Here is a 16,844-nt window from a genome sequence, read left to right as displayed (position 1 = left end):
GAAAATCATCAATGTTGACAAAAGTGAATACACAATCCATGACAAACTACGTGCAATATACTTCACTTGATTCACTCTGTGTAATGAATTGTGCATGATGTACTGAATACAGAATGATTATATGCCAACGACTTACAAGACACAGAATTATTTTTACAACATACAAATTAAACAATAAAAAAATACAATTATTGGTTGATGTGGCTGGGAATTAAATTCAATCTGAAGAAGTCAAAGGCTCTTACACACAGAATCAAATGCATTCAAACTACATGATATTTGCTGATTTCACAAAAACTTATTCTTGCAGACAAACTATAAAAAATAAAAGATGATTGACCTGGATTGGCGTGATTGCCTTTCTAATAATAAACCATGTAATTAATACTTAACACTTCTAAAACTGATCCACTCTGTACCATCAACCACTGCAACAATAAGGTAATTCTAACATCATGGAGACCTCTATCAACAGGCCAACATTTGTAGTCCCATCAGTGTAAAGATTGGCAATTTTAACTGTATATCAATTCTAAAACCTGGAAGCCTTGAGAGCTAACAGAACCATTTAATTCAACATGAAATAAATGGAAAGCAGCATACTGCAAAACAATGTTGAAACAAAAGCTGCCTCTCAGCTAATGTTATCTTACACTCTTAAATCACTTGTATAGGAACGAACATGTTATCTCACCATCTTGAATCACTTATGTAGGACACATTATCTTACCATCTTGAATCACTTGTGTAGGAACACAAATTATCTTACCATCTTGAATCACTTGTGTAGGAACAAACATGTTACCTTACCATCTTGAAACACTTGTGTAGGAACAAACATGTTATCTCACCATCTTGAATCACTTGTGTAGGAACAAACATTTTCTCACCATCTTGAAACACTTGTGTAGGAACAAACATGTTATCTCACCATCTTGAATCACTTGTGTAGGAACACACATTTTCTTACCACCTTGAATCATTTGTGTAGGAACACACATTTTCTTACCATCTTGAATTACTTACACTGGAACAGGCATTTTATCTTACCATCTTAAATCATCTATGTAGGAAAAGATATGTTATCTTACCATCTTGAATCACTTGTGTAGGAACAGACATGATAGAATCATAAAAGAATCGATGCTGTCGCAGTGCCTCCAAAGGACTGGTAGGAGAATCAGCATTTTTGGTTCTGTACTTGTGCTGAATCTGTGCTTCAGAACTGTCCAGGTGAGTTGACGCTGCTCGGGCTTCACGGTTAAATTTCTCCAAATCCTGTTAGAATGTAGAGAATATTTCACTGAACCCTATAATGGATAAAACTTTCATTTTTTCAAACAATCATACTATCTAAAACCTGTAAATAACCACTCCCCCAACCAGACAAACTAACAGACAAAACTTGTACATATCCAGACAAAACTCTTATATACCCAGACAAAACTCTTATATATCCAGACAAAACTCTAATACACCCTGACAAATTCTTACATACCCAGACAAAACTCTTATACACCCAGACAAAACTCTTATATACCCAGACAAACTCTTATATACCCAGACAAAACTCTTATATACCCAGACAAAACTCTTATACACCCAGGCAAAACTCTTATATACCCAGACAAAACTCTTATATACCCAGACAAAACTCTTGTACACCCAGACAAACTCTTATACACCCAGACAAACTCTTATATACCCAGACAAAACTCTTATATACCCAGACAAACTCTTATACACCCAGACAAACTCTTATATACCCAGACAAAACTCTTATATACCCAGACAAAACTCTTATACACCCAGACAAACTCTTATACACCCAGACAAACTCTTATATACCCAGACAAAACTCTTATATACCCAGACAAAACTCTTATATACCCAGACAAAACTCTTATATACCCAGACAAAACTCTTATACACCCAGACAAAACTCTTATATACCCAGACAAATTCTTACATGTTCCAACAAACTCATCCTCATAGCACTTCAATACCCAAACAAAACTTTTATATACCCCTTTACCTCACAGAGCATAGTGACAAAGTGCAGCGTGCTATAAATAGAACACCTGTTACCTAGTCGACAGCATACACATAGACCTGCCTGTGAACTGATAAGCAATGTAGTGTATGTTACGTTTAACAGCAATTTAAACCATTTTACATTTTTGGTACACATTATATTGGAAAAATTTAAGAGTAAAGTCTGATTGTTATAGCTGTGTAATTATTTTCACAGAAGAATTTTTTATGTGCTTTAAAATCGAGAGAGAATTCGTTCACCATCATGTCAGTGAGGCCGAGTGACAAACTGTAGCTGCCATTTCCGATACTCGAAATTTACAAGGTTTTCGTGTGCGTCTACATCACTAAGTCATATGAATTTGATAATTTATAAAAACTAATTGCTGCCTACATCGATATCAGAGCCTTTACCTAAGTTATTGAATCTTTCATGGTTGTGATTCTAATCGTGAAAACTTCGTACGTACTGAATGAAATCCGCGACTGCCATTTTGGAGAGTGGAGATTATGACCCAGTTACTTTAAATAGCAGATATCGACCAGTGCATAAATAGCAACCACATGATCTGCAGTAATTGTCATTCACAGAAATGAATGTAGTATCTAATGGGGGGTTTTCCCGGAACAAAAACCAGCTCAAAATGGCTGATGTTTACAGCAGGCGTCAAAAAGCGCTTCCATGCGAATCTTGTAGAGGCGTCAAAAGGCACTTCCATGCAAATGGAGTAAAGGCGTCCAAAGATGCTTGCATGAGGTAAAGGGATACTCAGACAAAAATAGATACACCCATACAAAACTCTTGCATACTCAGACAAAACTCATGTGCACCTGACAAAACTTGTACATACATGGACAAAACACTTACATACTCAGACAAAACTTCTACATACCATGGCAAAACTCTTAAATACCCTGACAACACATTCTGCAGAAGCATTTTTAAGAGGTCGTCATCTAAAGGTTCTTCTAGCTTTAGTATTTGATGGCATATTGACAGCATTCTAGCTTTGATGGTATATTGAGAGCATTCTAGCTCTGATGGCATATTGACAGCATTCTAAATTTGATGGCATGTTAACAGCATTCTAAGCTTGATGACATATTGACAGCATTCTAGCTTTGATGGTATATTGAGAGCATTCTAGCTTTGATGGCACATTGACAGCATTCTAAATTTGATGGCATGTTAACAGCATTCTAACCCTGATGGCATATTGACAGCATTCTAGCTATGATGGCATAGTGACAGCATTCTATCTTTAGTATTTGAAGGCATATTGACAGCATTCTTGCTTTGGTGGCATACTGACAGCATTCTAGCTTTAGTATTTGATGGCATACTGACAGCATTCTAGCTCTGAAGGCATAATGACAGCATTTGTTCAAATTTGCAAGACCTTCAGACAGGAAGCGTTCAGTAAAATTCTCTCAAATTCTGCTTGACATTCTTTTAAAAAGTTTTTTCACAGCGACCATATTTAATGACATATCAGCAATATCATGTACCAATGTGAACTGGGGCCCCAGGTGGCCGAGTTTTAAAGTGCTAGCTTTTTACCGATCATGGCCATCTCACCTCTGTCTGCATTGGTTCCAGTCTCAGATTCAGCCAAAATGGGTATGTAAGAAAGCTTGCCAGGAGTTTCCTCATGGGTATGTGGATTTTTATTAGCTTCCCCTACCCCCTGGATTTCTTTCTCCACAAGCTATACTGGCCTATCATGCATATAAAAATGATCTTAAATGTCAAGCAACAATACCACCAATCAGAAACCAATTTTTTCTTGTAAAATATATTTCTTTAATTACACTTAATACCTATGGAGAACTACTACCACCTCACAAATCCAGTCCTCCCAGATAAAACTTTTAGCTCAAAAAAGCTTTATCTGCCCACCTAGGTGGCAGACAGTACGAGTGATCTGCTCTTGGCATAGGGATTGGCAACAAATCATGTGAATATCTGTTCCTACTGGACATAAGGCATGGTCTCTATATGGATTTAACTAGAGGGAGGCTGGGAGGGTGTGCGTGTATTAGGATTGAGTAAGTATTATTGAAAAAACATTTTACTGGAAAAAAGTTGGTTTTTCTTTAAATGTTACCCAATCACAATGCCTTAGCAGAATAGGTGAGAGATAGAGGGAGATACATTCCCTTACCCCAGTGAGACCATCTCCAGTCCCCTAAGGTATGTGAGACAGCTTCTAGATAACCTGCCTGGAACAGACTTGATCTGCTTCAAATAGGGAAAAAATTTCCCTCCTACAAATCCAGCAGAAGCTTTTTGTTGTTGTTGTTGTTGTGGGGGTTTAACGCCATTTTTCAGCACACGATAGGCCATATATGGCGGCCAGTATTAATGGTGGAGGAAGAAACCGGGAAAACCCCGGAAAGAACCACCGACCCACGAGAAGCTACTGGCATGCTTTCTCACATATCTACATTGGCTGAATCTGAGACTCGAACTGGCGCAGACAGAGGTGAGATGGCAGTGATCCGTAACGGCGAACGCTTTAGACCACTCGGCCATCCAGCAGAAGCCATAAAGCAGCATCCTTATGAAACTATAGAATGACCTGGTAAGGTGACCTGTTGTGCCATGGTTACATGTCACACCAGATCAAGAAGAGTCCTTAGGGATGAAAGATCTCTTAAATAAGAGCCAGAGAATATGGACTCTCATCTCCATCCCACAGCATGGATAATGTCAGTTAAAGAACAGTTTTTTTCAAATGCTATGCTTCAGGCCAAAATGCATTACTGGGGTTATTTCTCCATAGGTGGCGCTCTACAGTTTCGTATTTTCCATAGGGTTAGGATTTTAAAGAAAAAGAATTTCCCCGGCTTTCCTCACTGGTTATAATGGCTATTTAAAAAAGACCTTGTATATCTTAGGTTAAATGCAAAGAACCTTTAATTCCCTTTATTTTGGTGTATGATTGATGGGTGTACTATGGGTTATAGAGTATACAGCTTGGCCTTACTTCAAATGTGCACCTTTCAAAAAAGTGCTAGCTCTAATTGGTCATTTTCACTTCCTGAACTTCAGAGGTAAATTGTATAAAAAAGAGCCAATAACTTTTTTTACATTTTATATATTTGGTAAATCATTCATTGCACTTTCAGAAGCTGGTATTGTCTAGTCTGGCAAATTCATTTTCCCTATTTTAATAGCTGCTATGTATAGTGTACTTTAGACTAATTCAGACTGATTTTTTAACACAAGGGAGCAGTCATTTTAGTTAGCAGTGTGCTTAAATCATGTAAAATTTCCAAAAGAACAATATCCAAAAGAAATATCATCCACATTACATTAATGCAGCATAGAGGTATGCAAACATTCTCTTCACTGTGCATGTTTTAAATGCGAACTACTTCACCTTACATACGTCACTCTCTCAAAAGTACATATTATCTGGTGAGCGCCACCATATGCAGAACAAATAACCCATGTAATCTAGGGTGAAAGTGCTGATATAACATCCTAGTCTTTTTTCAGGTCAGAAGAGGAATTATCTCCCTTGATGCAATAGCTGTTCTTTTTAGATACCACTTAAGAGCTCACACAGGTGGCCAGAGTAGACAGTGATTTCATTAAAAAGCCTGGTTACCCATGGACAGGATCCTGTTCTTGATGATGAAAGATGGTACTGTCATGAGTGAAATTGACCCATCTTGCCATAAATGCATGTAGTTATGGTTTATTGATAGGGCATGTATTTCAATGATTCTGACATCACTAATACAGTGAAGAAGCAGGTCTTATAGGAAAGGTGAGCCAATGATGCCCTTGAAAGTGGTTCAAATTCTGGGCCAACGTTTTGGCCGTGTATAATCAAAATTGGAGATGTCAGATAAGTCTTTGTTTTGTCCGACATCTTCTCTTCCATGATGATGTAAGGTATCAGCAATTGTGGAACAGTAACTTTGTATTGTACTTGGTGCTAACTTTTCCTCCTAAAAGAACCAGAAGATGAAGTTAGCTATTTAATGTAGAAGTAGAATGTATTGTGTAAACCAGTGTGTGAAGATTTACCATTTGCCTTCATATGCTTTCTCTCATGACTGGTTGTGAGAATTTTATTTTTGAAGGCCTGTTTAATATGTTCCAGACATGCAGATTCGGTAGCTCCAGATCGAGAAGAAACAACTGTCTTCATGGTTCCTTGAGCAGATGAGGGAATAACTTGATTTTCCTGGGAATTTCCTTGGCAAGATTGATGAGGTCACTGATCCATAACTTCTCTGAGTGGTGCAATGAGGATGAGGCAACATTCTGATTATCTTGCTTTCTGTATTACCTTCTGAATCCGAGGTGTTGGATGGTAAGTGTATGCATAAAGACCATTAAATTCTATGGATAATACATCAACTGCCCCAGGTTTTGGATCCAGGACAGGTGGAACAAAGTTTGGAAGTTGGGAATTCCAACTTGTCTTAAATAGATCCCCCAAAGGTCAATCGCCACAGGTATAAATCTGATTGAAAACATAGAGAATGAAATGAATCTGTATTAGCTGATTATGCTAGTACATTTAGTCAGCCTGGAATACTTGGCATGGACTGGTCATTGAAGATACCATGTTAGAAAATCCAACACCAGGATGAAATGGTCTGAGTACTTGGTTCCACCATGCTTTTTTGTGATAAGTCAACACCGTAGAGTTGACAGACCTGTATGAGAAATCCCTTTTCATTTAAGTATCCCTGCCACCATTGAAATGCTTTATAAATGGCTTTCTTCTACATTATATTCATATGTAGATGCTGTTCCTTGAGAGACCACACTCCACTGTCTTCCCCAAAAAGAGCAAACCAAACGGTCAAAAATTACAATCTCATACAGCAGATGCATGGACCGGTTATATGGATCAAACATCCTGTACCCCATCCCAACACATCCCCAAAAGAGGGTCCACTTCTTTTACGACTAGACAGGGCCACATACAAGGGATCATAATGGGCCATGAGCACAACAGATAATACATGATAAGACACCAGAAGAACACCTATTGTCCAGTATGTAGAACCAGTCTATACAGGCACTTACAAGGATCAGCCTAACCCAAAATGTGCCTCAACACACTAATTTCATACGATGCCAAGTTTAGTACTTCAAATTCCAACAGATGCTACTTCGCAATATTCTCAAACCTTTGCCGCTGAAATGGATCCATTAATCAGCAAACACTTGTCTGTTACAGTACCAAATGAGAGGTGCTTCAGGAGTTTAATCAGTAGCAGACCTCAACACTCATCACCAGCTAATTCTCAGGTAGCACAATATTCGTCAGACTCACCAGCAACAATCAAAGATGACGATGCTTGGTCTCAAGTTCTTTCGACATTATTAGACTATACAATGATGCAGGAATACTCAGCCTTCCAAGCTTCAACGGAAGAAGTTTTCCAGCTTTTACATCACCAATTACAAGACCCATCCATCAGCCAGAGTGTTTTCTCACAATAGTGCCTATAAAAGTTTCATTGGTGGTTTGACATGTCCCATATCCCAGTATTTCAAATGGATACCCCAGTAGTTGACTGATATCACAGCTTTGGTAATGACAAAGCTATACTCGATACATATGGATTGGATGTTTTTCAATGACACTCAGCAGTTGGTACACAATATCATTTCCGTGGGCTCTTTGTTGGACTATGGCTATCTTCCAACCGGTGCAAAACAGCTTATCTTCTCCCACTCTGAATCCCACAAGACATGCGTGGAAGTCAGTCTCCAGAATGGCACAATAATTGAACAGCTGCTCAACACACCTTAGCCAATGCCATAACAGCAACTGCAAATTTACAGCTGGTGGAATGAGATGCAGTACTCTCTACATCCTTAATGATCACCATAAGGCCAAACTACAATCATAACCTTTATTTACTAATCTCCTATTTAATGGCCAGGTGGAAACAAGTCACCATGGAGACCAATTTCCATCACCACAACCTCAACATCAGCAAGGAACATTTGGGGAAATCAACAAGAATGCATGGATTCGTCTATCACACGAAAGCAGTTGTACCGTAGTGCTAACAGATGACCTAATAAGACAATGAACCATCAATATATAATATCAATTCCCAATGTTACCAGTAGGAAGGTTCGTTGGTGGCCTGTACAGATAAATTCAGTGAAGCTTGGAGAACAGATACTAAGATTGCACTGGTATGGAAAACTTACCTGTATGTACTGGTCACATAAATTATATATGTTAAGAGTTTCTTAAAGCCCACTTGAGGACTTGAATGGACATATAAATTATAACCACAGCCATAAGTATTGTGTTTTAAGTCCCAAGCTACTTGATCATGTATGTACATATTATTATTATGTGTGTCATGACAGCAAAGTGACAAATTGTACAGGCAGAAATTTGTCATTATAAGAAGTAAGAAAAGTTGGAAACATAGGAGTATACTTCCCTTTGGAAGTGAAGACTCCTCCAACTTGTAAGTTCAGAACTTCCAGAAACCTGGTAAAGGTCTTTGTGAGGTCCAATTTGCTTCCAATCCCTGTAACAAGGGGAGATCACTCTGTCTAAGTGCCACCTATTTGGGCCGATAATTTTTAGCTTTCTTAAGCTAAACTGTTTATATGGGAGGGCTGGATAGTGAGGTAGTAGTAGTTTCCCTAAGATACTATGATTGGGTAACATATTTAAGGAAATACCTTCATACCAAAATACTTTTTGTAAAAGTTTGTCAAATTAGGCTGAGCAGTTTTTCATGGAGTCATTTAAAGATTTTCTGTGTTTATTAATGGTGGCCATATTTGATTTCATCAGTAATATGTTTTAGAACAATTTGATGATGCAGAGACATCACATGTAAAAATTTGGAAGGCCTTCATGTTTTCTGTCAAAATCTTGAGAGCTGTTTGAATGTTTTTTGTGTTTTTATTCACAGTGTCCATATTGGCTGGCATATGTATATGTTTGAAAGGCATTCATGACTTTTGTCAAATTTTGACAAATTCTGTTGAGAAGTCTTTCAAAATAAAGGAACTTTCAAGTGTTTCAATTTTTAGTATTTAATGACAAATCAGCATTTTTTATATAAAACTGAAAGACCTTTATGCCATGATGATTCGTACCAAATTATTATGTGATATTTGAAAAGAAGATGCAAATAGCAAATGTTGACAGATGGACAATATACAACACACTACAGATGCATGGCCATATCATACGCTAAATATCCCACATGTTTAAAGAAACTTATTTCAATCCACATACCAGCCTGTTCCTAAGCCAGACACTGTGTTGGTATGACAGTGTCCCTCCCATACTGGCTATCAGCTGGTTCTTGTCCACATATGTGTACAGTCGATTTAAAGTCACAAACTGTGGCTGAAAGAAGAAAGATCAAATTTGTAAAATTTCTATATTAACTGTATCCTTCATCCTGAAACCCTAATAAACAAGTCCCAAAACAAATGGCAAAACTATGCAACAGAAGACCTGCAAGGCTAACTTATGGCAGGAAATAAAATGTACACAATTTCCAAAGGTCTTTTATACTTTCCATTGATTATTTTATTATTTTCATTTCATATTATTTTTCATTCTTTTATAAGGCTCTTATTAAGTACCATCCACTCCCCAGCTTGTGCCTTGTGATACACATAAGTAATAAGTGACATCACTGCAATGATGTCATAATATACTGATGACATCATTTCAATCTGTATACTAAGCATTCCTTAACAAATGACAGGTCAGTATTAAGTCTTATTTAATATATATTTGCCTATACACAAAGACCATCTCATCATAAAAACCGTAATTAGATTTTCATGTCTCCTTCTTGTTACAACAGACCCTCAGTAATTGCTTTAAATGATCACTCCTTGGCTCTCCACACCACATTGTGCTCTAGACTAAACGAACTGGGACTACATTCATCATTACCTAAATGTAAACAGAAGTGAAAAAAGAAACGTTGTTTCAAAGCTGGCCGGTGTAGAACAGGAAGATGAATTCCAGTTATCTCCGTTATTTTGGCTCAACAATTTTAAAAAAATTTGATCATTAATTTAGATAATCTAATTCAAATCCATATTAATTCGTCAACCTTTGCGTCAACTATCCAAGAGATACCTCTGCGTATTGCATTATTCAATACCCATTCAGTAGGACCACTGGAAAAGCACACAGAAATAGTTAATTTTATTAACTACCAGAATACTGACGTCTTTTTCCGGACAGAAACATGGCTAAAAACATCAGGCGATGAGCCCAAGTGTGTGGATCTAACACCCAATGGTTACTCCATCAAGTCGTTCCCCCATAATTCTCGCAGAGGTGGAATTGCTGTCATCACAAAGAACTCCATGATAAAACGTCTTAACTACACCACAACATTGAATTTCGACCACACATCGTTTGAACTAGTCCAAACCACACTCACACTGGAGCAAAGGTCAGTCCATTTTTTCTGCCTATACCGCCCTCCTCCTAGTAGAAGAAACAAGCTGGCTGACTCTCTCTTTTTGGAGCAGTTTCCGAATCTCCTGGACTATGGAAATTCGATAGGTGGCAACCTGATTATTCTTGGAGATTTCAACTTTCACTTTGACTGTCCCAGAAACCCAAATACATCAAAACTCATAGATTCCATTAATGTTTTCAACCTCAAACAGTCAGTTAACCAACCCACCCATAAACATGACCACATGTTAGACTGGATTCTTCACAGACCTGATGATAACATTCTACGGTTCTCCCTGGTACCAAATGACCTTGCATCAGATCACCTCTGCATTATATGCCATCTTGACATATCAGTCCCTAACCCTCCACCTTTATCTGCTACTAACAGAAACCTCTGTATGATAAATAGAACCAAACTAATGCATGACATCCAAGCTAACCTAACAACTTGCTTACCTCCTACAGCAGAACAACTTGATAACTGCCTGCATTCATTGCTTGACAAACATGCCCCAGCTACCAAGTGCAAAGTATCAATTCAAAAGTGTTCTCCATGGTATAGCAGTGTTAGAGACCAGCTTTGCACTGCTAAAAGAGACCACCGTAAAGCTGAAAGGCTTTGGCTTTCCACCAGACTCGCTATTCATAAGCAAATCTCTGAAGCCACTAAGAAGAGCGTCACATAGTCCATGCAGCGAAATCAGCCCACTATACTATGAAGATCCAGCTGCAAAGAGCTCTTTGAGATTACTAACAAGCTAATGTCAAGGAACAAATCTACACCACTTCCAACTACCAGCTGACCTTCCGGACATGTTTGCAAATTTCTTCCATGACAAAGTACAAACCATTAGAGATAAGCTTGACACCACAATTTCATTTAACTCATCGTCACCATACAGTTGGGATATAGAATTTGAGCGGCAACCATTAGCAGCATTTGAACCTGTCTCTATGGATTTCATACGTACAATCCTGACGAAGAGTGCACCAAAGTCTTGTGAACTTGATCCAATTCCAACATCACTGCTGCTCGAGTGCTTAGATCCAGTATTGCCTTCACTAACTGATGTTATTAATGCCTCTCTCTCATCTGGGGAATTCCCATCATTTTTCAAAACTGCTATTGTAAAGCCTCTGCTGAAGAAACCAACACTAGACCATAACAATTTAAAGAACTACCATCCAGTTTCTAATCTCCCATTCATATAAAAAATCTTAGAAAAGGTTGTTCTGTCCCAGCTTGTATCTCATCTAAATTCAAACAGTCTTTTTAGCAATGTACAATCTGCATATCGCCCTTGCCACAGTACTGAAACTACTCTTCTAAAAGTAGTTAATGACATTCTCTCTATGTTGGATAGCGGAAAGATTACAGTCCTCACCCTCCTTGATTTGTCTGCAGCATTTGACACAACAGACCATGATACATTACTTCATTGTCTCCAGCATGTATTTGGCATTCATGATACAGCCTTACTGTGGTTCAAGCCCTACTTGGTCAACAGGACACAAATTGTGTCTGCAAATGGAATACACTCCAGCCCACTTGATCTATGTTGTGGTGTTCCACAGGGGTCTGTTCTTGGACTTGTTCTCTTCATTCTATACACACAGTCACTCTAAAGTGTCATAGATCATCATCCAGTGTCTCACCAAATGTACGCTGATGACACCCAAATATACAAATCTAGCCACCCAACTGAAGTTGATACTACCATCCAAGGTGTAGAGAGGTGCATTTCTGATGTGAAATCATGGATGACATGTAACAAGCTGCAGATGGATGATGATAAAACTGAGGCCATTCTGATCACAACACAAAGACTTTCTGATTCACATCCTTTACCTCAAACAATAAATATCAGCAACACCAACATTAAATTCACACAATCAGTACAAAACCTAGGTGTTACTCTGGACAGTACTCTCACATTGCACCAACATGTCATGAACATATGCAAGGCTGCATATCTTGAGCTGAGACGCATCAGCTCAATTTGCAAATATCTTTGAGTTGATGCCACTAAAACACTTGTGTGTTCATTAGTACTTTCAAGACTGGACTATTTTAATTCAATTCTGTCTGGTTCATCTCAATATCTGCTCCAAAAACTTCAAAAAGTTTAACACACAGCTGCTCAGATCATACTTAGAGTACCACGATCAGAGCACACCTCCCCGCTGCTCTGTACCCTACACTGGCTATCCATTCGATCCAGAATCAAACACAAAATTTGTTCTCTGTGCTACGTTTCACTGTTAGACTCTAGTCCAACATACCTATCCAACCTCCCTCATGTGTACAAACCAGCAAGATACTTATGCTCCTCTTCCGACAATCATATACTCATTATTCCCACTATGAAAACAAAGTCATATGGACAGCATTCTTTTGCATACCAGGTCCCAGCAACGTGGAATGTATTGCCCACTGAACTTAGACACAAAGACACAGTGATCACATTCGAGAGGGCTCTCAAAACTCACTTATTTTGACTGCAAGAACAAACTTAAAGACCTAATAATGTTTCCTACCTTAAATATTCTCAGCATGTTTTTTCTAATGTTTTCTAATTTCATGGTGTTTGTTTCTGTAATCATATCATTATATGTTTTTTATCTTATAGGTGTTGTCTAATGTTGTAAAGCGCTTAGAGCTTCTAAAGATTAGGCGCTATACAAAGTCCTCATTATTATTATTATTATTATTACATAACTGTATCCCAATACAAAACAAAAAATGACAAGGAAAGGTTCCATCTATGACAGATTTTAAATTTACTGCCGACGTGTGATAACAAATTTAAAAAAGTTCATAGAGTTATAAAATAACTCAAATTGTATTCATTTTATCAGATGACTGCATCCTAAATGGGGAAAGACAACTCAAAATACAATGGGTTGGAGCTGATGATGCTGAGCTTCAAATATAATGATGTAAAGCCTGAACTGAAATAAATAAATATTCTAATTTCCAAGAAAGCCCCCAGCCACACATGTAGTATATAGGCTGAACAATCAACTTCATTAATTAAAGAATATGATCAAAGTAATATATATTTAAACTGTCAAATATACAAAATCTCCACATCTACAGCTTCTGTCAAGCTGTGGGAGTAAAATAGTGTGCTTTCATGAACATTTTGCACAGAATTAAAAGGGAAAGTGCCACTCTACATAAAATTTCATTCCAAGCAAGAAGAAAACTTCATGAAGTTTTGAAATGATTTTTGTATCAAATTGCCAATACCCATTTTTATCAAGATTAAGAGTTTTTCCTTATTACTAACTAGTGCAAGCCAAGGACAACGTATGAACTGAGTACATGTTTATGATTAATGAAATCTGAAATTGTTTACCAAGAATTAAACACTTAAAAAACAATTTTAAAAATAATACAAAATTTCTGTGACTGTGAAATTGATCCCAACATTGAAGGGCTGAGTGAAAGCATCATGGAATGAATTGTCTTAACTTTGTGATGATTTATACCATGAATGACAATAAATTATTGAAGATTACAGTGATAATTGTACAATGATAGCCGTCTTTAATGAATGACAATAAATTGTTGAAGATTACAGCAATAATTGTACAATGACTGCTGTCTTTATTTTGAGAATACTGAATATGTATTTTAATTGCTTTTCAAATGTTGAGACAAAACATAAAAATATCACATTCTCATCAGATATATCACATCATCATCACCACCACAATATATATATATATATACATCCTTTTTACCTCAATGTTTATAGCCCTGTCCCGTCTAAAGCTACTGCTACTTGATGTTCTTTCCCCCATTCCATCTGCTTTTAGAACCAACACTTGCTTCAGGAAGTCACCCAGAGATTGCTGCATAAGAAATTTAAAAAATGACATTATCAAAATGAACCTCAGAAATCTGATATAAACTAAATCCTCCAATCCAAACATTAAACACATAGTATAAGAAATATTAATGGTAGTCCAACAAACAGTTCAAACGATGTCACAGTAATGTAATGGTTACTTCTTTAACTGCAGTTTAAAGTATTTCTGCTCCCTGATAACACAACTAAACATAAAATAATCATAACAACGCTGTCTTAGCCACTGGCTTTTGCCATTAAAGCATCTCATATTTAATCCAATTATTTTCTTTAAAGAACTCAAGGACCTTAACTCCATTCTTATACATGAAAACTGAAACTAGAAATGTGTCCATCAAACGGTAATGCCCCTCTACAGTGATTTTAACATGAAAATTAATCATGATGAATGTATGTACAGAGAGACAAGGGTAACAATATATGCCCATCTACAGTGATTTTAACATGAAAATTAATCATGATTAATGTATGTACAGACAGACAAGGGTAACAATATATGCCCATCTACAGTGATTTTAACATGAAAATTAATCTTGATGGATGTATGTACAGACTGACAAGGGTAACAATATATGCCCATCTACAGTGATTTTAACATGAAAATTAATCATGAAGGCTGTATGTACAGACAGACAAGGTAACAATATATGCCCCTCTACAGTGATCTTAACATGAAAATTGATCATGAAGGCTGTACGTACAGACATACAAGGGTAACAATATATGCCCCTCTACAGTGATTTTAACATGAAAATTAATCTTGATGAATGTATGTACAGACAGACAAGGGTAACAATATATGCCCATCTACAGTGATTTTAACATGAAAATTAATCATGATGAATGTATGTACAGACAGACAAGGTAACTATATATGCCCCTCTACAGTGATCTTAACATGAAAATTGATCATGAAGGCTGTACGTACAGACATACAAGGGTAACAATATATGCCCCTCTACATGATTTTAACATGAAAATTAATCATGAAGGCTGTATGTACAGACATACAAGTGTAACAATATATGTGCCCCTCTACAGTGATCATAACATGAAAATTTATCATGATGGATGTATGTACAGACAGACAAGGTAACAATATATGCCCCTCTACAGTGATCTTAACATGAAAATTAATCATGAAGGCTGTATGTACAGACATACAAGGGTAACAATATATGCCCCTCTACAGTGATCATAACATGAAAATTTATCATGATGGATGTATGTACAGACAGACAAGGTAACAATATATGCCCCTCTACAGTGATCATAACATGAAAATTAATCATGAAGGCTGTATGTACAGACATACAAGGGTAACAATATATGCCCCTCTACAGTGATCTTGACATGAAAATTTATCATAATGGATGTATGTACAAACAGACAAGGTAACAATATATGCCCCTCTACAGTGATCATAACATGAAAATTAATCATGATGGATGTATGTACAGACAGACAAGGTAACAACATATGCCCCTCTACAGTGATCATAACATGAAAATTAATCATGATGGATGTATGTAAAGACAGACAAGGGTAACAATATATGCCCCTCTACAGTGATCATAACATGAAAATTAATCATGATGGATGTATGTAAAGACAGACAAGGGTAACAATATATGCGCCACTACAGTGATCTTAACATCAAAATTAATCATGATGGCTGTTTATAGTATACAAGATGATCATAGTGTACAAGATGATTATGGCAGAGTGATCTTTTCTACCTTCATACATCCAAGCAGTGTCACCAGGATGGACCAGGAGCCATCACGACTGTCTACTATAGCTGTGAACCCTCGTCTTTTGGACTCTTCACTACAAATAAAAGCAATGACAACTTTGACAAATTACCCACTGATACACTAATGTTTAGTATAGAATTCCATCATGTAAAAAGAGTAGACATTTCACTTATTTCACTTGGTCTTAAGCCAAATCTGTCTCCTCTTTGATTTAAATTTTTTATTGTCCCCAGAACTGAAAGTGTCTTGAGGTTGAGGAGTAGTGAAGGACTCAAAGCATTAATCCTACTCCCATAGTAAATCTACGGAAACAACACGATATTAAAAATATAGTAACTTTAAATTATCTGAATGATCACAATCAAACCTAAGTTTAAGGATAAATATATTCTTGATGCCAGCCAACCTGTAGAGAAAACCAATGAGCTGCTGCACTTTCTGGTTCTATATGTGTTTTCAGTTCCACACTAGTACTAATTTCAGTAATGAGTTTTCCAAAACTCAAGTCTGCATAAAGACTGAAATTCCAACACTCTCTTTCTCTCTCTCTCTCTCTTTTTTTTTCTTCAGTTACAACTAGGATAAACTCTCAAAAGATTCTTTACTACTTTACACTAAACGTTTACCTTCATTATTAACCAATCCTAGCCAGCCAAACCCATGTATACCCTATTTTTCAGCACATGATAGGCTATAAATGGAGACCAGTATAACATGGATAAAAC

The 16,844-nt window shown here is 37.0% G+C and overlaps 1 protein-coding gene across 1 annotated transcript in view; it reads right to left on the bottom strand.

Annotated features, from left to right (window-relative positions):
- The window catches only part of LOC149789874 (SEC14 domain and spectrin repeat-containing protein 1-B-like), a 68,043-nt gene that overhangs the window by 26,576 nt on the left and 24,623 nt on the right, over window positions 1–16,844 (bottom strand). The window contains exons 5-8 of the mRNA XM_089971923.1: window positions 16,102–16,192; window positions 14,235–14,345; window positions 9,288–9,401; window positions 1,092–1,278 (exon numbers count right to left, since the gene is read on the bottom strand). Of these exons, the coding sequence (XP_089828049.1) occupies window positions 1,092–1,278; window positions 9,288–9,401; window positions 14,235–14,345; window positions 16,102–16,192 (503 nt within the window). The remainder of the gene's footprint in view (window positions 1–1,091; window positions 1,279–9,287; window positions 9,402–14,234; window positions 14,346–16,101; window positions 16,193–16,844) is intronic.

This window comes from Sinohyriopsis cumingii, chromosome 10, assembly GCF_028554795.1.
Source record: "Sinohyriopsis cumingii isolate HCF-2022 chromosome 10, ASM2855479v2, whole genome shotgun sequence".
Classification (NCBI taxonomy): domain Eukaryota; kingdom Metazoa; phylum Mollusca; class Bivalvia; order Unionida; family Unionidae; genus Sinohyriopsis; species Sinohyriopsis cumingii.
This window is presented reverse-complemented; position numbering and strand designations above follow the sequence as displayed.